The sequence below is a fragment of the Cuculus canorus genome, chromosome 1 (assembly GCF_017976375.1).
Source record: "Cuculus canorus isolate bCucCan1 chromosome 1, bCucCan1.pri, whole genome shotgun sequence".
Lineage (NCBI taxonomy): Eukaryota > Metazoa > Chordata > Aves > Cuculiformes > Cuculidae > Cuculus > Cuculus canorus.
The window spans coordinates 158,521,007-158,544,669 of record NC_071401.1 but is presented as its reverse complement, the minus strand read 5'-3'; the positions used below and the strand labels follow the sequence as shown (position 1 = coordinate 158,544,669).

At 41.3% G+C, this 23,663-nt stretch overlaps 1 protein-coding gene across 5 annotated transcripts; it reads left to right on the top strand.

The window, feature by feature from the left end:
- Positions 1 to 126: 126 nt before the first annotated feature.
- BEST3 (bestrophin 3) lies at positions 127 to 21,661 on the top strand. 5 transcript variants are annotated; one of them, XM_009566138.2, is made up of 10 exons: positions 128 to 277; positions 3,903 to 4,072; positions 5,687 to 5,781; positions 6,359 to 6,592; positions 11,967 to 12,121; positions 12,811 to 12,888; positions 13,287 to 13,439; positions 16,608 to 16,688; positions 18,009 to 18,160; positions 20,363 to 21,659. In XM_009566138.2, exons 2-10 carry the CDS (start codon positions 3,921 to 3,923, stop codon positions 21,267 to 21,269), a joined length of 2,007 nt encoding a protein of 668 aa, XP_009564433.2. In that variant the 5' UTR covers positions 128 to 277; positions 3,903 to 3,920; the 3' UTR covers positions 21,270 to 21,659. The 5 variants fall into 5 exon arrangements, with proteins under 5 accessions (XP_053941185.1, XP_009564433.2, XP_053941204.1 ...); XM_054085210.1 differs by lacking the exon at positions 12,811 to 12,888 and having other exon boundaries at positions 127 to 277; positions 20,363 to 21,661; XM_054085229.1 differs by lacking the exon at positions 3,903 to 4,072 and having other exon boundaries at positions 20,363 to 21,652.
- Positions 21,662 to 23,663: the final 2,002 nt, after the last annotated feature.

Sequence of the window (23,663 nt, the reverse complement as noted above, 5' to 3'; positions counted from 1 at the left end):
GAGCAAGATCAGCAGCTGCTGCTGCTGCTTGCGTTTGTTCCCTCTGTAACTGACAGGACTGAGTACTTGGCAAAAACAGACTTCCAGAAGTGGAAACACATTTTAACCCCTGTTCTTGTCAGTCCACTCCTCCTGCTCGGCAGGAGCAACCCCTTGCACTAGTTTAAGAGAAGTGGAAGGTGACTACCGCCGACCTGAAGGGGGCTTTGGGACATCTGAGAAAGAGGAAGGGTCTGGAATTTGCCTTCAGGCTTGGATCGACGAATGAAAATAGCAGGTCAGTGGTTATAGTATGAGCTTAATAGGCTTTTGTAGTTGGCTTAACTCAAATCGCTCTTGCTTACTTTCTCTGCTATGACATAGACCAAGAAACAAGGTGATACAATGACAAGGGGTAGGTCTGCACAGAGGCACGATTTATTTATACATTCTGTAATGTGCCTTTCAGGGTCAATTAGGAAACACTGATGGCTGTTATTTTTTACTGTGGTTTCTTTGTGAATCCTAATGCATCCTGAAAATCTCAGTCAGGCAAAAATCCCATTTACAGCTGGGGTCAATATTAGTAGGGGGAGAAAAAAAATCTTTTATTTTTAGGTGTTTATGCCTAAAGGCTTCTTGGTCTTTTCTTAGCAAAAGCAGAGTAATATATAACTCACATTTAAGCCTGTACTTGAGAAAGTATCAGAGAAAGAACAAACAGTGAATGAAAGAAAAAGCAACGTCATAGATTTGAGCCAAAGTCTCTATAGGCATGAAATGTGCATAAAATGGGCAAATCCATACTAGCAGAAAGCCTAGCCCTATATCTGCTAAGGAAGCTAAGGACAAAACAATTAATAGGAAAGTCTTCCATGATGCCAGAGCCTGTGGTTTCTAATCTAATGCTCTCTGTCTTTCCGCGTCTCTGGCCAAAACAGTGTTCAGGCAGGAATGTGCTGTGGGAGCTTCATTATGCTTTGCTTTTCCTGTCTGTCTCAGTTTTAGCTTTTTTATTTCCTGTGACCAAGAGTAATGTTGAAAGGACTTTCAGTTAACATGTCACCCATAAACCACGGGCTTGGGACCACCGTACGAGAACCAGACCTAGTGCAAAGCTTTACACCAGAACTTGTCATTGGGTGAAGAGAGGGGCTCTACCCAAGTGGTTGTAGTTTTTCCCAGAGAAAGAAACACAAGTGCAGATTTAAAACATACAATAATAGAATGGTTTGGGTTGGAAGGCACACTAATGATCATCTAGTTCCAATCTGGTTTGCTATGTTGCAAAATCTAATCAGACAGACATATGGCTGCCTTTCATAGTTTCATATAGTCTAAAGGGTTCTTAAATCACCTAATCTGACCTAATGTATATTTTAGGACATTAAATTATATTACCCTGAAGTCCCTATATGAACCCAATGATAAGTGTTCAATAAAGTATTTGCTTAGCAGGACGCTAGAACACAGTGCATCACAGGCAAAGCAGGACAAGGAAACCAAGGCATCAAAGGCTGAAACTGCTCTAACAGACCCAGTTTTCTGCGCCCCATTTCAGAGGCAGAAAGTAAAAAGCTGCAGGCATGCAGTGCCCCTCGAGCTAATGTGAAGAGTTTCTATTCAGAGCCCAGGACATCAAGTAAAGTGATAAGAGAAATGGCTGGATTCTAATTAAGTGAAATATAGTTACTTGAACCAAGCAGGCAAGTTGCACTTTATGGAGAAAACTCTTCTCTCACAGCCTAATGCAGAGGGGGGAAATATTCTTAATCCTATTATCATTACAGCTCTGCGATTGTGGTCAAAACACATCCATTAGGGCTTGCAAGACAGGATTTGCTGCAGCTTCATAGAAGAGTTGGACCTGTTTTGTCCAGCTCAGCTATTGGCCAGTTTCTGACACCATCCAGATGCCTGAGGGGGATGACTCATTCCTGAACCCCATATGCAGAAACTGGGCACCATGATTTTGACACTAATCATTGCCTTCCTGCAGAGTTGCAGATACTGTGAGGGTGCTGCAAGCAATCTCATTCCTTCATGTGACACACCAGAAGGGACTGGACAGAAAGTTTAACAGATACCCAGATACCAGGGGAGACCAGCAGAGCTGCTCAGCCCCAACCCTGCACGTCCTAGCTATGCAAATTATTCCCGAAAGTCATCTTTTGCCCAACTATCTGGTCTAATCTTAAAGATCCTAAACCACAGGGTGCCTACCCAGTCCCCTATTTCATTATGTGGTTGCCCCCACAGTTAGCATTGTGTGTTTTACTTCAGGTCGCTAGAGCAAGTTTCCATTACAAATTGGATATTAGCGTGGAGATAAAAGACGCTTCTTGACAATATGGCTTGAACATACATACTTCCCATCATCAATGGGCAAGGATTAAAGCCTCCTACAGCGATTCCAGGAAAATCAGTGTGTCAATAAGGGTATTTCTTACCCTATTCCTCCCGTATAGCCCAGCCATAGACTTCTCCTGTTGTTTATAAAGCCACATTTCTGCTGAAGAATGGAAATCTCTGCTTCCGTTTTCTTAAGCATTGCATCCTGACCATAGGCTTTTTAACAGAGAGGACTGAATTTCTGTATGCCAGTCAGACAGTTTGGCTTCTGAATTGAGTTTTTTGGAGTTCAACAACAACAACAAAAAATTTAAAGGCCGGTGCCAAGTCTCAGAAACAGGAAAACTGTCATTTGGATGCTAAAGAATAAAACTCATGCATCTTGAAAAAACAATAACAAAAAAAAAAAACTCTGAGCCCGTACTGGTAAACCTCAAGCAGCCATTCTGCAGACAAGTGGAGACAGTCTGTCAGCAATAGCAGGCTTATGGTGTTTTCTCCCTTCTGATTCCCTTGGTGACTAAAAGAAAAAGTGACACTTCTACAGATGAATTTTAATGCCTACTTTATGCTCTGAATCAGAGACACAGCCAAGTTGCATAAAATACTATCAAGCCATCTATTAACCAGGGGCTTAGATTGTTTTTTGTGAAGATAGAACCTACACTGGCACCAAGAAATATAGGCAAGAATTATATTTATGGCACACAGTAGCTACCCTGGGTCTTTGTTCTTGTCTTAGTTACCTCCTTCCTTGCATGCTATACAAAACATTCATCCACATTTGCAGTCAGGGTTTTTTTGTAAGTACATAAAGCTTCCTATAACAAACTCAGGGCAAATATTTACCTGTGTACTTTTAGTACTGCTTTAATTACACTGTGTCACACGCTGCCTACCTGAGCAGTCCCTGTGGGTTTCTTGCGTGGCCATGCAATGTTGAAGTATTAATGAGTACGTCTAGCTGCCAAGCTGAGAAATAACAGGCTTCCCCAGCTGATCTCAGCTGCTGTCATAATTGTTAATGAAAGAAGTGGTCTCCAAATCTCCTTTGGGTTTAGATAAGTATAATTACCAAAGCAAGCTAAAAATACTGTCTGGGAAGCAAGGTCCATTCGTGGAACTCGGCTTTGTTTCTCTTGCTGGAATGCTGACAAAGTTTAGAAATTAATTTCAAGCAAATTTACTTCCTTTTCATTGCTCACACCAGACTGGAGCAAACTGGGAGTAAACAGAGGTTTCAGAGGTGTAGCTTGCCCTTGCTGCTGCCACCCAAGCATGTGGCCACATTGGGCACTGGCTGTTGCTTTTGGGTGGTCTTTGATGTAAAGTCTCAATACAGACTTGCATCAATCAATCTGCAGGTCTCAAAAGGGCTTGTAACTGCAAGATTTTTTCATATCTGTCTCTATGTATAAATATACAGAACGTGTATTTATGTGTATATACGCCATTGCAAGTATGTGTGTGTGTGCATATGTGTATGTATCTGTCTGTACAAGAGTGCATTCAGGTTAGTATACGCTCTCTAAAATGTTGTTGGTTTCCTGCTTCTCTTCTACTGTTTCTAGGCACAGCCTGCCAAGACGATGACAGTCACTTATTCCAGCAAAGTAGCAAATGCCACTTTCTTTGGATTTCACAGATTACTCCTAAAGTGGAAAGGCAGCATCTACAAATTGCTTTACAGAGAATTTATTGTTTTTGCTACTCTTTACACAGCGATAAGTGTATTATACAGGTACCCTCTTTCCAATTCACATCTCATTAAATGTTATCCTGAAGTTTCACACTTCATAGTGTTAGGGTCATTAATAATGGTTGGCGGGGAGGTTACTACATAATGATTGCCTTTTCCTTGGACCTTTTCTAATGTCCTTTCCTTTCCAAATCTACCTTTGTATTGCAGAGAAAGCATGTAGGGTATAAATAAAATACTGTCTATTGTATTCAGCTGATTCTACTTCCAGCCCAGCGTTGAGCAACCATTCTACTGATGTTAGGATACATAACCACTCACAGCAAGCCTATATTACGTAACTTTAATCATTCTACTGTCAAGTTGGCAATAGCAAATGTGCCTCGCTGCTTACAATGATATGTATAGACGTTTCATTCTACAGAACTTATCTTCAGTTGCTCAGTGGCAATTCCTCCAACAACACTGAAAGGTAATATTTTGAAAGCCAGATTATAAAGTCAGGAAAAACAAAGTTTGACCTAAAGCTAAGACTACATGGCAAACTTCCTTTTCCATCTTACAAAGGGCCAAGTAAAACTGCATGGAAACCAGACATGGTTATTACCTGTGTGTCACCCAGCACCTGGGAGGGTCATATGAGAAGGAGAGTTGCTTCTCCCACCGCGGTGTAAATTAAACACCTGTATGACAGATGCAATGCATCAATTAGTACAGCGAAACTTTTAATTGTTGAAGGACACCAAACTGAAGTATCAAAATCACAATTCACCTCTTACTTTGATCTATAACTAGACCTCAGTGTCTGGATTTTATGTGAAGCAAGGAGAAAATGAGCTTCAGTTCATCCGTGATTAATCACTAATTTTCCAAAATGTTCAGTAATCTATACCTGTAAACTCAGAAAGAAGATTGCAGCATTAATATGTAAAGAAACATCAGTCACATATTTCAATTAATCTAGTTTTACTGAAATGCTAGGTGATGAAAGACCATGATAAATACACCATGGCAAGCCTTCTATAAACATTGCAGGTTTTGTTGCAAGCAAACCCCTCCAAATATCTATCCTGTCATCCTTTTATATTAAATCAATGGATTATTGTAATACTCACCTATTCAAATAAAATAATTGCTTATATTTAAGCTTGTTCTATTTCATGAGATAAATAGAGTTGTGTTTTCAGTCTTGTAGAAAAGAGAAATTTTGTAGGAGTAAGAGTTAAAATTGCTACAACACTGTAGCATTTTCAAAGGAAAGCAATTAGAGATCAGTAACCTCTTGCAATTCAAGCTGACTTTAGCATTTTTATTAAGTAGCTCTCTGAAAAATGAGAGCAAGCTCTACTTGCAGACCTACAGCTTACTGTCATCATTCGTCTATATGAGATAGCAAACTAATTCTCCAGGTGTATTTATCCTAATTAGTAGTTCCAGTCAAATTAATCATGAAACAAACCGCAAAGACCAGGGAATAATATTGTATACTCCTCCAGCTTCTTTATTACATGCCAACACTTTACCTTTAAGAACTCGTTTGAAGACATTAGCCAAGGCTACTCCTGATTACACATACCTGATTCTTTCTATGTATTTGCGCTTTATAGCTAGTGCCAGAATATTATGAAAGGATGTATACATTTTATTTTTCTGCAGATTTTTTCTTACAGGTAGCCAAAAACGGTTCTTTGAAAAATTATCAATTTACTGTGACAAATATGCTGAGCAAATCCCAGTAACTTTTGTGCTTGGTAAGTACCTTCCACATGTGAAATTATTCTATAACACTGCCTCTGTTCAGACATCTTGTGAATGTCAGCGCATAAAAACATTTCAGAGCTGAGGGGCAGATAAGAGGTTAGAGGCTCATCACAAAATCATTAGCTTCCAACATGTCTCCTTAAATTTTAGTTGTTTTTATCATATCAACATTTATGCTCATGTTCTCAACATAACAACAAAAGAGTAAAGTTTCCATATGTGTGTGTGTATATATAAATATATATACACACACATACATGCGGTGCCCACTAACACTGATACATTGTGCCTGATCTTTCAAAGCACTAAATCCCCTTGACATTTATCACAGAAGAGGAAATTTGGAAATTCATGACTATGAGATTCCCATCTGGAACATGCTGTTAAGTTGCAGTGTCTATTGAATAATTAGCATTGATTGCATCCTGGGTTTTGATGTTACTGCTTTTATTCTGGGAAATGTAGCAGCTTATTGATATCAATAACACTCTGCAAACTAAATCACTAAGTAACCTGAAGAGAAATTCTGACAGGGAGTGGTCTTTTTTTTTCCCTTCTAACCCTCAGGTTTCTATGTTACTTTGGTGGTGAATCGTTGGTGGAACCAGTTTGTGAACTTGCCATGGCCAGACCGACTGATGTTCCTCATCTCTAGCTGTGTCCAGGGCAGAGATGAATATGGGCGCTTGTTAAGGAGGACTCTCATGCGTTATGTGAATCTAACGTCCCTGCTGATTTTTCGCTCTGTGAGCACAGCCGTGTATAAAAGGTTTCCCACCATGGACCATGTAGTAGGAGCAGGTACTGCTGAGTCCATCTCGCAGAAATGGAGATGGACTTCCTTTCCTTCCGAGGTGGGGGCACAGGGAGGGAGGGATCTAGACTCATTTTTAGTTTCCTCTTTGTTCACATGTGTGCCTCATACTAACCTGGGTCAAAGCCACCGTGATTTTGTCAGTGGCTTAAATGCTGTGTCCTTAAGTATGCATCTTCAATGCTCTTAAAATCTTCATCTAGCGATACTGTGGAAATCAAATTAGTTTGAGGCTCTTGGGTGGATCTGCTCTCAGACATCATGGAGGCAGCAGGCCTGCCCTAAACACACAGGCATAAGGAGTAGGTACAACATATCAAAAGCATGAAACATAACATAGTTGTGATGTAGTATGATGCAATGGGAATGGTGACTTGATATATAGCATTGCCTTAATGTCTAGGATATAACTTTGTCTCATGTGTCAGAGACCGATCTCTGCAGGCGCTTCACAAGTACAGCTTTATCTCAATTTATTTTAAGTAGATTACACTTCAAATACCCTGCACTTTTTAAGTGTTGTGATACACTTAGAAATCCCCAAATCCAAGAACTTGTTTCTTTAAATTTACAACCTCGCCTTAAGATTACTTTTACCAGGGATAAATATACTAAGTATTAAGCATGTCTTTATTTTCTGTTTTTTTGGATAACACTGTGAGTGTGATCATGGGGAAGAGAGTTCAATCATGTAAGACTTTGCTTGTAGATGAAGGACTGACTGCTGAGTATTTAAAGGCAAGAGGTGATGCCATACTTTCTGACTGGCACAGTCAGTGTCAGGGGTAGGACACCAGCACAGAGATGGGGGCATCTGTTCCCACTAGGAGAAGTCGTATGTTTTTTACTGATCATCCAGCATTTTTTAAAATTATTCCTTTGGCAGACATCAGTAAGTGAAGTTGTAGCATGTTAAAATATGCAGTGCATATACACATATACACATTTAAAATGTGTGTGAGAAGCTTTGGATATGAAAAAAAATGCAGGCAGAATGCACTGATCTTACTGAAAAAAAATCATTTATGTTGGATTCAGTTGGATTTCAAAGTTCCCTTCCTTGTGCTGTTCAACAAAACTGTTTACCTGAGCCTGTGAGAGGTCAAGGAAGCTTCTGTCACTCTCCCAAGCAATCTGCTTCTAGTACACACTGGAAAATTACAACATTTCCAGAGGGCTAATCCAGCTCTGCCTCCCTATTGCTACAGGCAATCTGTTCCCAAAGAATCAAAATGTCACAGTGTTGTACAAAAATTGTAGACTGGAAAACAAGTGGGCTTGTTGGCTTTTTTTTTTTTTCAAATGGTGAAAAATATTCTACTATAAACTGTATAACTAAATATTGATAGTATAGTCAGGTCTGTGGTTATCAGTACTTATTCTGTAAATTTAAACACATATTGTGCCACAGAATTTTTATTGATGCAGTACTGAGCACTTAAAGGTGTATCTCGCTCCTATTAACATCAAGTGATTAAGACAGTACTCTGCAATTGTCCCCTTCTTAGCTCCCTACGGCTTTATGTATCAGGCTGCAAGGGAGGGCAGAATTTATGTTCATATGAATGTGAACAGCAGAATCTGATAGTTAGAGCACAGTCATCATTGAAAAAAATTGTGCCAATTTTGCATTTTGCTATCAGACTGAGAACTGCCAAAGCATAACTATTGCTACACATTTCTCTTTTCAGCAAATGAATTGCCTAAATTCAGAGGTATAAAATCTGAGAACAGTGTCATGATTATCTAGTCTGACTCATCCATAACACAAGGCATAAAAGCTTATTCACAACATCCTTTATCCTGTTGCAATTTCTGACTGAGCTATAATACCTTCTAGGACTATAACCAGCCCTCGTTTAGAATTGAGCTGGGTATACTGGAGACTTCACCACATCTGAGGTGAACTGACATTCATAACAGTGAATTCCCTCTTGAAAAGTGAAAATTTATTCTCAGTTTGAACTCGCATAGAGTCATCTTTTAGTCACTGGATCTTGTAACTAGTTTGGGTTATTCTTTTTCTAATTTGATGAAAACACCATTTTTCTCTCAGTAGTTACCAGAGTGCAGAAAGGCTTGAATAAACTTAGGAGCTTCACCACCTGTAGTCTCTCCTTACAAGATACAGTCTTCAGTGCTGGATCTCCTTTGTAACTCTTTCCTGAACTCTTTCTCATTTTTTAGCATTCTTTATGGAGCTGTAGGCAGTAGACACATGCAGATTCATGACATTATGGTGCTGAGTGCTGCAGCGTGTATGCCATAAGCATCAAACGCCTAGCAGGAGTCCTGAGTGTACCAATCCTGTTGGCTGCAAAGTGCAAGAAGGAAGTTGGATGCTTAAGAACATTGGTTTTAAAAAACATGAGTAATGTTTCAGCAGCTGAGCAGAGAGCAGCCCAAAACAGTGGAGAGGAAATGCTGAGGAGACACAGGAAGGGTGAGCCCAACTACATGAATACCTACAGCCAGCTGAAGCTTGCAGTCCCAAACCCCCTACTGGAGTGAAGTGCCTAAATGAATTCTTTACCACATAACACAGAAGCAGAAAGTGAAACTTTCAACTACTTGACCAATGTTAGTGCACTCTGGAGATGTGGAAGATGACCTCTTTTCAGTTTCTTCTTCTCTAACAAAAAACTAGCTAGAGTATTTGTCATGGGTGCTGTGAACCAGCCTTGTCTCAAACTGTTCAGTTTTAGCAGGAGAACTGAGTACTCCTTGAATTACTTGAGGGAGAGCACGAGTGACTTTTTCTAGCCAGACTTGTGTTCTCAACAATAGTTTCACCGTAAGACTACTTTGGCTGACACTGCTCACATTAGTGTCCTTGATACTTTATTGATTGCATCCCATGTGAAGCTTTAAATGCTTTCACAAGGATTCAGTGCCCTGTCATTCCTTAGATCATCCTTTTCAAGATCTTGGCACAGTATTTGCCAAATATTGCCAGTTTTCTGGAGCAGTCTTCCAGTGTTTTTCAAAACCAACAATCTTGTTTGGAGAGTTCCTCAGTTAATTCTTTGAAGACTCTTGAATAAAAATAGCATGATTGTATTTAGAAACCATTTAATTTCAATAACTAAGGTTTAATATTCTCCCTTGTATTTGATGGAATATAAAGCGTGTCTTTACCACTGCAATAATAGCAACTGGTTCTGGACTGTGTATTGTTTGTACTGCCATAACCTTCAGCAGCAGTAAGAGCAGTCCAGAATTGTTTAATATTTCCTGTGATAAGAACACTAGGCATCACTAACACCCATCAAATATAATATTGAATCAATATCAACACAAACACCTTAACTTCAAAAATTATGAAAATTTGAACATTATTGTTAAAAGAACAAGGCTTTGTTGAGCTTTTCTGGGTAAAAAGGTAGCCAGTTTATGCTGAGAGCTGAACTGATCCTTGGAGCCTTGCTATTATTCATGACCCCCTCAGGCTGTCTCCTTCCAAATAATGACTTCCCAGAGCCTCTCAAGTGACTTGCATCCAGTGTTTACTCCAGACTGTCAATTTTCTGATATTATCTCTGTCTGTTTCAACCTGATAGAAACGTCTTTTCCAGTGCTGTAATGAGCAGGTTGGCCAGTCAAAAATCAAAAGCAGCCTGAAAGACTGGCTGACTTTTAGGAGACAGGAATCATAACTAGCAGGTCAATTTGTCTCGTTGCCTGATTATTTCTGAGCAGATGATTATGAGAGATGGCTGCAAACTGCCCAAGGATCTTTTAAAAGCTATATCTTATTCTGGTCTCAAATTTCAAGATACTGCAGGAGTACTGTGTCTTGCAGCAGAACATTTCCACAGAATTTTCTGTCTTGTCCTTGTATTCCTTCTTAGTAGTTGCAGTATTTCATACCTCCAGTGCTGACGTGTTGCAACTACACAAGAGTGGCATTTTCCTCAACAACAGAATATTTAAGGTCTCTTCCCTTATCTTTTTCACATTCTTATACAAAACACAACTAATTTTGTGTATATTTATTTTTTTGCTTCTTCATATATCATTAGTGAGGTTAGTAACAATGGGCCAATTCTTGGTTACTAGTTGGAGACTAGAAAAAAAATCTCATCTATTCTCAATTCCCTTTTTTGAATTTTCAGCACTCAAAGTCCTAATTAATTGGCTGAGCCACTGGTTTTGGGGCTGCCATGTTACTTTGTCCTATTTTGAGGCTAATACCAACACAGTAAAAGAAGGCTTATACCCACCTGGGGAGGGGACACACACCTGAATGAAAACTAAGATCCTCTGAACCTGAAAATTACTCCAACCCCAGAAAATATAGGATTCGTACAAAGGAGAATGTGAAGTTCCCCCTCACAAATATTTCAAGGTTGTTTTTCTCAAAGACTGAGCAGAAGGAGGGCAACAGACCTGGGATTTCTTACCCACACAATGTCCAAGGAGGTGGAGGTGCTGCTCCAAAACCCAGCTGCTCCCCTGCCAGTCCCAGGCAGCGAGCTGCTCCAATGCAGGTTTTGTCCCACACATCCATGGTTCTCCTGCTAACTGACCTCGGACTTGGCTTGCAAGAGGGGGAAGCAGGGCTTCAAAAGGCATGGGGAACTCTGCAGGAAACCTAATACCTTCCCAGCACCCCAGCAAGGCAAATTGCCAGGCAGAGAGCAGCTTCAGCCTGCGGCCCCACAGCAAATCGTACGGCCCTGTGTCCCACAAGCAGGAAGATTTCTGTGCATGATTCCTTTTCCATCACTTTGCATGCTTCCATAATCCTGAAGAAAACATGAAACACAATCTGGTAAAAGATTTTGCTGGCAGAAGGCATGCTCTCTATTGAGTTCTGTTTCACATATGCATTCGTATCCTCTGTTGCTTCCTCACTGCTTTGCAGATTTACCAAAAAATTATCAGACTCAAAAGGTCACACAACTGCCCTTACAACATATGTTGATATGCTGTTAAAAACCATCTTTGCTGAAAAGTGATAGTTTCTTGACTGACATATCCGGCTCCTTCTTTTTCTGAAAGCAGAATATGAAACTAGACAGTAATCTCTACTTACTTATTGTACGTACTTATTGTACGTATCTACAATCTGTCAGAGGGCAGATACGAGAACACAGTAATAGCAAATTCTTGCACATAATTGACCAAGAGGGAGTTCATGTAGGTAGTTATTGCAAAAACAAGTTGTTTCCAGCAAGAAAAAGAAAAAACAAACCTCAAAACAAAATGAGGTGGCTACTAGAAATATAAATAGTATTTTGCATAGTTCTATGCAAATATCACATAAACAGATTTAAACATATTCAAAACTTACAGCATCAGTTTCAGTGACTGCGCAGAATCAGTGAAGTCTTTTTTTGTTTTTTTTTTTTTAAATAGGTTTCATGACAAGATATGAAAGAAAAATTTTTGATGAGCTTAAATCTCCTCACCTTAAATACTGGGTTCCATTTGTCTGGTTTGGAAATTTGGCATCAAAGGCACGAAAAGAGGGAAGAATTCGAGACAGTGTAGATCTACAGACACTGATGAACGTGAGTAGGAAAAGTAGATATACAGAAAACTACTCTTATATTGCTTTATGGTAGATTTTCACTTCTATAATTTGATTTAGCATGCACAACACTCCAGTGTCATCTAAATGTTGCTCAAGATTTATACCACTACTTTCTGTGTACCAATGTACACTCAAGCACACATAGCAGAATTGTGCAGGCAGTGTGTTTATATGACTGAGAAGGTATTAACAGAAGCAACAAATTGATGAGTAAAAAATTATTGTAACATGACATGTAAATTCGTACTTGTTTCATCACTGCAGGAAAAAAGAGATTAATGTGACATATTGAAGATTTTAGTGTCCGTTTCAGGGAACATATTTCATTAAGTGGTCAAACATACTTTTTGTGATATAATATATTCTCTTTCACATATCGCTAGACTGTGGATAAGATAGAAAAAAAAGACAATTTGTGAAGGAATACATAATAAGCTAAGTGTTCCAACTCCATAAACTAAATAAATATTTCAATAAGACAATGGGGTTCTGGGTATAGTTATGGTATCAATTTATATATACTACACTTTCTTATCTCACTGTCCTTCCACATGTGCAAAAAATAATTGTAACAAAATGTTCATCATTTAGAATTGAACCCCCTGTCCATTTTAGTTTGTTGGGGTTTGTTTTTTCTTTTTTTTTTTTTTTTTTTTCTCCTTTCAGGAGATGAATAAGTACCGGTCTTGGTGTAGTCTTTTGTTTGGCTATGACTGGGTTGGAATTCCACTGGTCTATACCCAGGTACTAAGACATTATCCTCTACAAAATTTGAAACACCATTTCCATAAAAGGGGAGTTTGGTGCAAAATGTCCATAGACTCAGCCAGAGTCTGAGCTGCTGAGCACTCATTGACTCCCACGGGATCATGGAGGCCTGACTAATTATTTAAGTCATAGTTAATGCAGAGACGTTTTGAAGGCCTTGCATAATCTGGGAGAGGGGAGGGAATGGCTGAAATGTTTTTATGTTTCCTGGGTCTTCTTGGCCATTATTATTCCTGTGGCCTCTCTATTTGTAATACCTCCATATGGATTTGTAAATCATATGGCAAAAGGCAGTCAGAGGCCTTTGGGTATGTGTTATTTCGTGCATAAGATTGTATTATTGCAAGATTTCAGCATAGTTTTGTTCTTTGCAGGTTGTTACTCTTGCAGTCTATACTTTTTTCTTTGCCTGCCTGATAGGGCGCCAATTTTTGGATACTGACCAAGGGTATCAGGGACATGATTTAGATCTTTACATTCCAATCTTCACACTGTTACAGTTCTTCTTCTACGCAGGATGGCTCAAGGTAAACTAGCTTTCTGGGAAGGTTGTGGGGGAACTCTCCCTGGGGTGGCTGGTGAAGATGTCAGAGCTAAAGTCAAGGTGTCAGATTTGTGGCATGCTGTGAAACCACCAAAGATTAAGGGAACTACACCAAGGACGAATTCAACCCAAAGTATTTGTTGTCCTAAAAAAACCATCATGCAATACATTTTTTAATTCCACTTGACAGATCTTACAGCAAGAAACAATCAGGAACCTGAAAGAGCCCATTTTAGTAGGACCAGTGCAGCTGCAACTCCCCAAGGGAGTATTACTCCAGCAAAATCAGGTCCCAGGACTTGGACTGAAAAATGACAGATGAAAGATTAAAAAACCAAACCTTTCTCCCACTCTGCTGTGCAGTGAGGAAATTCTGCTGCAGATCTGGCATGGGCTGAAAGCGACTGAATCATATTTTCTTCTTATGATCAAAGCCAGCCTTTAGTATCTGCTGTTAACTTAGTCAGATGCAGGCAATTAAAGATCTCCAGTTCTGAAGGACTATCAAACAGTGACAGCCAATATTAGCTACAACCCTACCACATAAAAACATTAATTATAAAGAAGACTTATAGAAGGAATAGGATGCTACCCATCATTCCACTGATGCCTGTTCAGGTAACGTATCACCACCAATCTGATGATTGAGTAATTAAGCCACATACCTCATGGCAGTTCTCTGCACTGAGTATCAAGATAGACTAACTGGAAAAAAGTTTCAAATAAAATGAAAACGTGTACATTAGGGTCTATGTGCAATAAGATTTCCTTTTGTGATTATTAATCATGTCTGGAAACTCAGAGCTACTTTTTCTGTTAGACTATAAATTGCACAAAATTGGCCAGTTTTACAGGCTTTATCTCTAGGTATTGTCTTCCAAGGTTTTCCTATTGGGTTGCAAAACTGTAAGCTGTTCCTCTTGACTGCCCTGCTGGTGCTTCTGAGGGGCAAATGGTTTCCCCTTCATCAGCATCCCAAGCTGTTAGTAGCATCTCTTCCAGTTAGGCTTAGGGCTTCCAGCGAACTCCTGGCTACAGCAGGTATGAGACGCCATTGTAACTGAAAAATCTTCTGCATAGGAAATGAAAGGGAGGAGAAGTCATTTTAAAAAAGCTAATTTAAGATTAGCAGTGCTTCCTCAGACCGGAGGTTTGTGTAAAACCTGCAGTGCCCCGAGTCAGGATATTTCTGTCTTGAAGGTTACAGCCGGTTTCCTGCTGAGTGTGTTGGGCTTTGCCTGCCAGGCTGCAGAAAGAGCTCTGAGCTATTAAATTCCAGTAACTTGGCAATTCTTCAGAAATGATGGCTAAACTGAGCTCATTCCTTGGCTTCGGGCCTGGTTTATTATACCTACAATACAGGGGTGAATTTTCCCATCACATGCAGCACTTCTAAATTCCCACTTTCATTGCAGGGACAGACAGATCATCCAAATACAAGGCTTAGCTGTCCAGCACTACCTTTCCAGAGAGTAAAGTCATGTCTCACATGCCAGGAGCAGGTCAGCCAAGCAGAAGGCCACTGCTGCTGTTCCCTCTGCCCCAACCCTGCTCATTCTTTTTGCTCGTGACAGGTTTTGCAGTGGATTTGTTGGGTGGTGATTGCCAAGCTTACACCAAACTGTTCCAGTGTCTTCACTGGAGAGTTGCAACGTAGTCTGCATCCTGGCTCATTCCTATTGGAACACTTCCATAGCTACACCAAAATTTAATGCCTCAGGCCAGGTCAATGAATGAAAGCAGAGTTATCCCTTGCCCCCTTTCTGTTCCTGCTGCCTTATGGATGTTTCTGTCACGTTAGTCTTTTCAGCAGTTCATTTGTTGCCTTCCACCACTGGTCTGGGAAGAGGTGGCCTAGGAGAGTCGGCAAGTGCTTACCCACTGGTACAACCTAGAGGCACATAGGGATAAATAGCACTGGAGTGACTGTCTTACTATTGCAAGTTATTTAGATCATAGCTGTCCTTCGCAACATCCGTGAGCAGAGCTGTTTAATCATACAATTGCTTCACCCATATCCACTGAGGACCTGGCTACTGCTCCTGTGTATGACTCTGGTGACCACCAGGAAGGCTTGGGAGTGTCAGCAAGAATGCAATCAGTTTCGAAACTCGGTCTTAGAAAGACAAACAGAAGGAGAACAGCATGAAGAGGAGAGGATATTTAACTTCAGTGTACCGAGGAACTGAAAAATAGAGAAGCACACTGGATTTCCTAAAACTTCTTTTTAAAAAAAAAAATCCTATTTAATCTTTTTTTTCCTCCCCCATCCTCTACAAGTTTTTTCCCCACAACGTACTTTGGCAATCATGGGAATAGGGGGCAGTCTTTGGTTGATTTTCCATTTATTTATTCCTTTGTGGGACACAGGACTGGATAAGGCTCTGGGCAGCCAGAGAGGTTTCCTCTCCCAGCCTAGTTTCCAGACTAAAGCACAACACCACAAAGGTGCCTGAGCTCACTGTTCCATTGTCTCCTCCACAGGATGGTCTTCTCCCCTGCGGTTTTAATCACTTCATTTATAGAACCCTAAACCACCAGACTGAATTAAAGAACAAGCTCAGATCTCATCTCTTGGCTTTGGCTAACATGATGCATAGCATCCATTTGAGTCAAGTCTTTCACTGGGCTCCTCTTCCTGAAAATATTCAGAGGAATGCCATCTCCATCACCTCCAATGAAGAAGCAGGGGCCACGGGCTGAGCTGGAGAAATGAGCTGTATTCCCTCTAGCAGCCTCCAGCTGCAGGGCTTGGGAATGCTGACCAAATGAGCTGGTGGAGTATTGTAGACCATCATGCAATACTAGCCTTTATTTGCTAACTCATTTATTTAAATCAGCCCAAGACAACCATGAGGAAAGGTAATGACTATCTTATGTGACAATTACCATGACCTAGACATGTCTCAATTCCCAGCAGGCCGTTGCTGACAATCATGATTGACAGTACCAAGAAAGCACTGAGGTATGAATCTATAAGGAAAGCAAGCTGTTCCTTCGCTAGGCTGGCAAAACCATCATACAGGAGTTCATGATATGATTGCAAGTGACAGGCAGGGAGAGAGAGAGAAAAATCAGATCCTATTTTCTCTGCAGAAGTAGTCCTGATATGGCGTGCCAAACTCTGTTCACTCTCCCATTTTTCTTTCAGGTCGCTGAACAACTTATTAATCCATTTGGAGAGGATGATGATGATTTTGAAACTAACTGGTGCATCGACAGAAATTTACAGGTTACTGTTCTTAATGCTTCTTGCAGCTTCACCTTGTGGTAGATTATCGTTACATTTAACCTTATTTCTTATATCATGGTACAAACTAAGGGCAACACGTGTTATCAAAAGAAATTCTATCCCCAAAGGAATATCTAGGACTGTGATCCCCAGATTTTATTTTACAAGCTAATGTACCCTGAGGTAGATATTTGGCATTTATCGATGCCTGACTAAACATGCAAACAGACTACCTCAAACCATAAGCTCACTTTACGCTTGGAAAAACACATAATGTAGGTCAATCCTGCAAAATCCAAAAGCCATCTATTCCCAGAGAGATGAGAACAGCATTTGCTAATCTGAATGTCTACAGGTTGCAATATTGTATATGAATCTTCTTTTTTAAGAAATGGAGTAAAGATATCAAAAAGATCAAGCAGGACCCTGAACTAATAAGCAGGGCCTGTACCGTGATTCACACTGGTTGGGATGCTGCCACCTACAACATCATCTATGGTCAGCACAGGAGCCAGTGTGAGGACACTGGCAGGAGCTATGAGATGGCCAGGGTACGGATTCATAACAGTTACCATCAGTTCCCCAAAAGCCCCTGTCTGTCATGCCATGAAGGAGCCCAAAGACATGAAAGAGCACCCACTGCTCCCCTTACAGGTAGAGTCAAGCAAGAGGTTGAACTGCTGTCAGGCCCCACATCTGCTAGGAACCACTAAGACTGCAAAGCAGAGCTCCAGAGGAAGCAAGGGCAAGCAAACCAGCATATTGAGGAAAGCAAGCAATGCAGGAACACAAAGGAGTGGGAAAGGCCTTCATGTTGCCAGGGATGCTCTCTGGTTTAACACCATTTCAGGGTACTCATGCTATCGCACTTTAGAGCCCTTTGTATAAAATATATTGGAAGGCCTAAGAACAGGGTGGTCTGTTCGTTCTGAATGTCTTAAACTGTGGACAAAGCCTATCAGAAACCTTCTCAACCCCTGGACATTTTAAGGACCACAGATAATACTCTACTGCCCATAGCACCTGAAGGATCCTATGTCTATTTATCTGTATCATGGATGAGGAAAGGACTTCAGTCTGATGCAAATAGATTGGCAATAGAGAGGATTCAAGTTACAATGAAATTGATGCTTTCATGAGTACAGGAGGGTATAGGGGATGTGTTTTATAATACTGAGTCTCTTCCCAATGCCCAGACCAGCATACACAGCTTAATTTAAAGAGTTTCTGAAAGAACTTTTGACCCAGAAAGCACAAAGCAGATTATTTCGTATACTGTATTATGTTGAAAGTGACATGATTTATACTGAAAAATCTAAGGTCTCACTTCTGGCGGTGGATGAGATGCACATGAACTTACCAAGGATGGAGAAAGATATTTACTGGAATGATTCCTCTGCCCGGCCACCCTACACAAAAGCAGCTGCTGATTACTGTATTCCTTCATTCCTGGGATCAACTATTGAAATGGGGTGAGTGGCCCTCGGGGACCTTAATGCCATTAGAAAGACCAGCACCCCTTCAGCCCACATTGACTGATGCACAGCCGGTGCAGGGCTGTGGGCTGTGACAATATTGTGAAGAGGGATGATGGAGATGGGAAATTATGCTAAGAAGAGCGACTGGACAGGCTGTCACTGGTGGGTTGATGTCTCCAGTGGTCCATGTGCTCATACGAATTGTGCACTCATTGCTGAAACTCTGTAGTTAACACACAGAGAATGTTTGCACAGAGGGTTTGTTATTAGTCTTTGAGGACAGGATGGTACCTGAAGGCAATGACTGATTTTTCTTAACAATTTTTTTATTTACTACAGCTTCATACAACCTGCTAGTTAGCAAAATAGCTGTTCCTTTGTGTGTTTTGTTAGCAGACGATGGCTAAAATCAGTCCATATTTTTAGGAAGATAAACAAGAAATTACCTTAAATGTTTTGTGACTTCTCATAGGCTAATAATCTGGGCAAGGAAGTTGGAGTGATCAGGTTTTGTGAAGAGATAAAAAAGAGAAGTTATTTGAAGAGTTCAACACGAGAACCATATTTATAAACAAACATCTAGAGGATAAAGAATTGCCCTGTATTGTCAGTACCTGTATGAGAAATCAGTGATAGGCCAGTCAGCTTAGAAGCTGTCAAATTTAAACACTTGTGACATGCTGTAACACAGAACAGGTCAGCAATTGTAAACACCACCATGTTTGAACAAATACCAGGGCAAGTAGACATTTTTATCCGAAAATCTTTTTTAAAACTTTAGAGTAACCTTTTTTTTTTAACTTTAAAACTTATCTCAAAATTTTTCAATTTTTCCAAAATTTCCCAGCCTTCATCAAAACAAAATGTGCTTAATTTTTTTGTCTCTTTTGGCCTGGAAGTTGTTGTTTTCTCATTTTTCTTCCTCTTATTTTTCTATTATTTTGTGTGCACTCTAGTACAAAGAAAGTTTATATCAGTTCTTTCTATCACATACAGACTTTTCAGAACTTATTTCCTTCTGGAAAAACTATAAAATGCCCAAAGGAAAAGTAAAGAAGAAAATAAAACAGTAAAGAAGAAAGTACCATAGAATGGAATATATTTTACTGTAATTGTTAGGGGAAACAAGGGGCAAAGAAAAGAAGAAACATAAGTCAGAAAAAAAATTTTAGTAAGAAGCACTCACTCAAAACTTGAAGGGAGAGCGAATGAAAAACTGCTCAATGTTAGCCCCCGTGCAATGCAAACAACTCTGATGTGTTGACTTTTCAATTAATTATTTTCTCCTCCATATTGTTTCTCTGTTCATCCCTCTAAAAAAACGGGGTGGTTCTTAGGCAGACTTCAAAAACAAGGTCTAAAGGTTCATCCAAGTCCCAAGTGAATACATGAAACTTGAGGCCAAATCCAAAGTCTTCTCCAGTGCCCTCAAGTCCATATTGTTATAAACGCTGCATGACATTCCTTTGTCCCTCCAGGTTAGCACAGCCTTCATGCGTTCCTTGCCTCACATTTGTCTCGAGCCCCTTTGCTATCCTTGCCTTTAGGACAGGTAATTGGGTCAATTTGACTTTTCTTCTGCGGTACACTGAGTAATATGTACTGAATTGCCTGGCAGATGAAGCAATAGCTGTTCTCCTAAACCACCAAGGCTGGGCAGGAGAAGAGTACCAGCTACGGGTGAGACTTTCAGACACACTGTCCTGCCCCAGAATAAGTGAGATTTGCCCATCTGACTAATTCCAACATTTTTTGAAACTGTTACACTCTGCTTCCAGGAGTACCTTTAGCACCGTGGTTATTTTTGCCTGAAGGATTCTCCTGAAAAAAGTATCTACAGCATAGAGCAGGATTTCTTTCTCTCTCTCCCTCACCTCAAGCACAAGCCTCACCAAGTGGAGCTGCTACAGAGAGTTGCAGCCCAAGTATGAAACGGGGCCAGCTGCCTGGCTGGATGCCCTCCCAGCATGGTCCTAAAGAACACAGACACCTGGAAGTGATGATCTAGATGATCTAGCAGGTCCAAAGGAGCAGTCAGTATTTCCTAGCACCCTCACTCACCCGTTTCTTGACCCTTCCATGCCTTTCCTTGGGGACACACTAGGGCTTGAGTTCCTGCTGAGACAGCAGGAGATATGTGCATGTAGACCACATGCTTCCTATATGTGACACCTGCTACTTGGTTTTCTTTGGCAGGCTGGCTGATACCGAATTCCTCTACGGGGAAGAGTGGCCCTGGGAGGAGGAGAAACACCAAAGACGATCGGTGCTGAGAAGAGTCAAGAGATTTCTAAGCGTCCATGAGGGCCCTTCATCCCCAACTCACCGGCACTACAGTCGGCAGACAAGTGAGAATTCAGTGTTTTTCCCAGCAGACGAAAAGGGGCACATCAGACGGCTGCAAGAAATGCACACAAGAGGGAGACACTCTACGTCGAGCTTCAAGAAGAAACACGAGAGAGCTGACAGAAGTAACAGACTTCAGAGTAGCAGGGATCTAGGACCCATAACGGAAACCTCAAGGAGCGAGGCACAGTTCGCTGAAGGTGGCAGTGACACTTCATCTGAGATAAGCAAGCCAGTTCCTGAGGTCATCATCTCTGAAGCTGAGGAGGAAACACCTGATGTGCTGGACAAACCAGATCTCCAGACAGAGCACAGCACAGGCATATCAGAAGAGAAGCTCCAAAGGAGCCTAACTGAAGCAAATGTGACACTTCTGGACCATCCTTTTTTCCCCCCAGAAATGACTACATATCTCCTAGGCTCTGAGGTGCATCAGTCACTTCCTACTGTCATAGGGGAACACAAACATGAACCTCAAGGTAGCAACATAGCTGGTTTCATAACAGATCCTGAGAGAAACCTTCAGCGATGGAGTTTACCAAGCTTCCATAGTCATAATAGAGCATCAAACGCTGATGCTGTGCTCTCTTCAACAGATTCTGAGACAACTTCACAACAAAGGACTTCCAGTGACGGGAAAAATGTAGCTGCTGCTGGTCTAGAGACATTTGAGATGCAGCACCTATGGGAAAACCTAGAATCTAAGGAAACAGACATAGTAGAATTTTCTAATGAGAAAACTGAAAGAAAACTTTAATCGTGCTTCCTGTGGGTCTGGCTGAATTTCCTATCTTCTCTTGAAAGTGGTTCTCACACAGGTTTGCTTAAAGTGCAGAAAGGCAGACACAATGCTCAGACAAGTCCTGAGGAAGATCCAGCAGAGCATCTGGGCACCTAAATAGGTGGCGATACACTTTAAGCCCCTTGGTTGCTGGCTTGAAATCTGTGACCCTGTGGGGAAAACATTTATGGGGAAGTCTGGGAGCCTCAGGGGTGGATGCAAACCAGTCAGCGCTTAGAGCAGTGAGCTGTGTAGGCTCACCTAGAGGAAACACTAAGGTTATCAGAAGAGTGGAGGTGGCTCTGTCCACTTTGGATCCACCTTGACCATCACCACATTTGGCTGCTCCTTCAGATTAAGTCTTGTGACATCCTTGTAAGACCCACCAAGAGCTTTGTTTTCTACCCAGATTGCTAGAAGGGGAAGTGTAGGCTCAATATCCTCCTCAGGCTGGAGAGATTCAGCCCACCATCTCTCACTGCCTCCTCATTTTTCAAGGAATGGTTGAAAAATCAGCATCCTTGCATGTGTGGGGTGAGAGCCTGCTCTGATTTTGGTGAAGTTATGCCACTACAGAGTGGAAAAATAAGAGGATTAAAACTTTAACTTTGGTAAGAATAATGGAAGAGGCAAAACTGCAGATAAATTGGGCACGGGAGGTCTCAGCTTGGATCTCTGCTCCTTGGAGTGTGTACGTGGCATGTACGTGCCATGAGTGGGTGTTTATTTTAAAATGCCATTCCGGGGTGGCCTGCCTAGTGATGACAGGGCTGTGGCACTCTTTCAAGCAGTGATGGAGCTGCATGGGCAACTGAGCTCTGGGCTCCACTCTTTCAGAGATCTTCAGCTGGCAGTGCATAGGCTGCGGTTGTCCCAGGGAGACACAGCAGTCCTGTAACTGCTACCAGAAATCATTCTCCGCTTCCTTCCACCATTCCTTTGTTCCCACGCTGCCCAGCTGTATTACATTCTCCATTAACCCAAACCCATTAGCATTAGGTGGCTTCTGCTGCTCCAGCAATGGCCAAGCCACCTTCTGGTAGCAGCCTGGCTTTTCAGATGCAATTCCTTCAAAAGTCTCAAAGCAGGCCCCAAAAGCTGCGGTGACTCTGTTTGCAGCTTTCACCCATATCTACATCAACACAGTCCAGAGTGTGATGCCAGCGTTTCCCCACAAGTGACTATCGCGTAGATAATGTCTTTAGACAAGGGAGAGATGAGATAGTTCAGGGAATGGGAGCAGAAGGGAGATGCAAAAAATAATGGGGGCTGCAGCAGCCTATTGACATACAACAATGGTGGAAATGCATAGTTTTCCCTTTCCTGCATGAGCAGAAGACAAAATATTTTCCCTCAGCATTCCCTCTTTCTTTCCTATTCACTATGTCTTCTTTTATCTCAAGTCAAACTTTTCAATTCCATAGTTTCTCAATATAATTACAATTGCAACTGAGAAAGAACTCCATTTACCAGTGAACTTAATTTTAACAAATGGTAAATTTTAAGTATCAGTCATATCTTTTAAGGATACTCAGACAGCTCCAGTCACACATCTAGACACAAAGTTAAAGTAACTGCTCTTCTCCTTGGGAGCCTGAAACACTCCGCCACAGCGCTTGGTTAAAGTCAGGAGAGCAACACAGGTTTCGAGGGATCTTGGCCATACTCCTCCCAGCTGCACAAGTATAGGAAGGCTTTTCAGCATCTGTGGAGAAGGTCTGACCTAGCTCTCTCCTCACGAGTGCGTAAGCTCGAGAAAGTGTGCTTCTCTCTGCAAGGGAATTTAAGGCAGAAGTTAGAGAAGACTGTAAAGTGTCCAATACAAATCTGCACTGAGGGTCCAGTCCCACCATGTCTCCTCACTCTCCTCCTTCATACAGCTTCCACAGAGCTTAAGGTGTTGGAGCATGGCAATCATCCTCCCCAAGCCAGACTTTAGAATGTTTCATCTCGACACTGCTAAGCCTGAAGAAGCCTTCCCAGCTTCTCATCATCCAGCTGTGCTTATCATCTATCATCTTCTTCTCAGTCTAGCTGTTACCTAGGATGCACATCGATGCTTTCCACCAGGACACTATGCATCTCATGAGCAATGACACTGCTACTTCTCTCACATGCTCTGCAAGCAGTCCCTGGCTCAGCAACTGCGTTCATTCTTCAACGAAGGCTAAAGGTGGCCACACAGTAGCCACCATGTACCACAAGCTTCATGGAGGTGTCTATTAGACATGTAGACACCTGTGAAATTACGAATTACAGCTCTGAAGTCCCACAATATAATCTGCAATACACAAATAGCATTTCACACATAGTAGGCCAACTCCAGGTTAGCTATAATACTCTGTTCATTGCTTGTAGGGAAGTTAGTGC

What these genes read in the sequence shown, in the direction of transcription:
- BEST3 (XM_009566138.2), top strand. Translation starts at nt 3,921, where the DNA reads ATGACAGTCACTTATTCCAGCAAAGTAGCAAATGCCACTTTCTTTGGA. An exon ending in GCGATAAGTGTATTATACAG is followed by an intron (nt 4,073 to 5,686) that starts GTACCCTCTTTC and finishes ATTTTTCTGCAG; the next exon opens with ATTTTTTCTTACAGGTAGCC. An exon ending in ATCTACAGACACTGATGAAC is followed by an intron (nt 12,122 to 12,810) that starts GTGAGTAGGAAA and finishes TTCTCCTTTCAG; the next exon opens with GAGATGAATAAGTACCGGTC.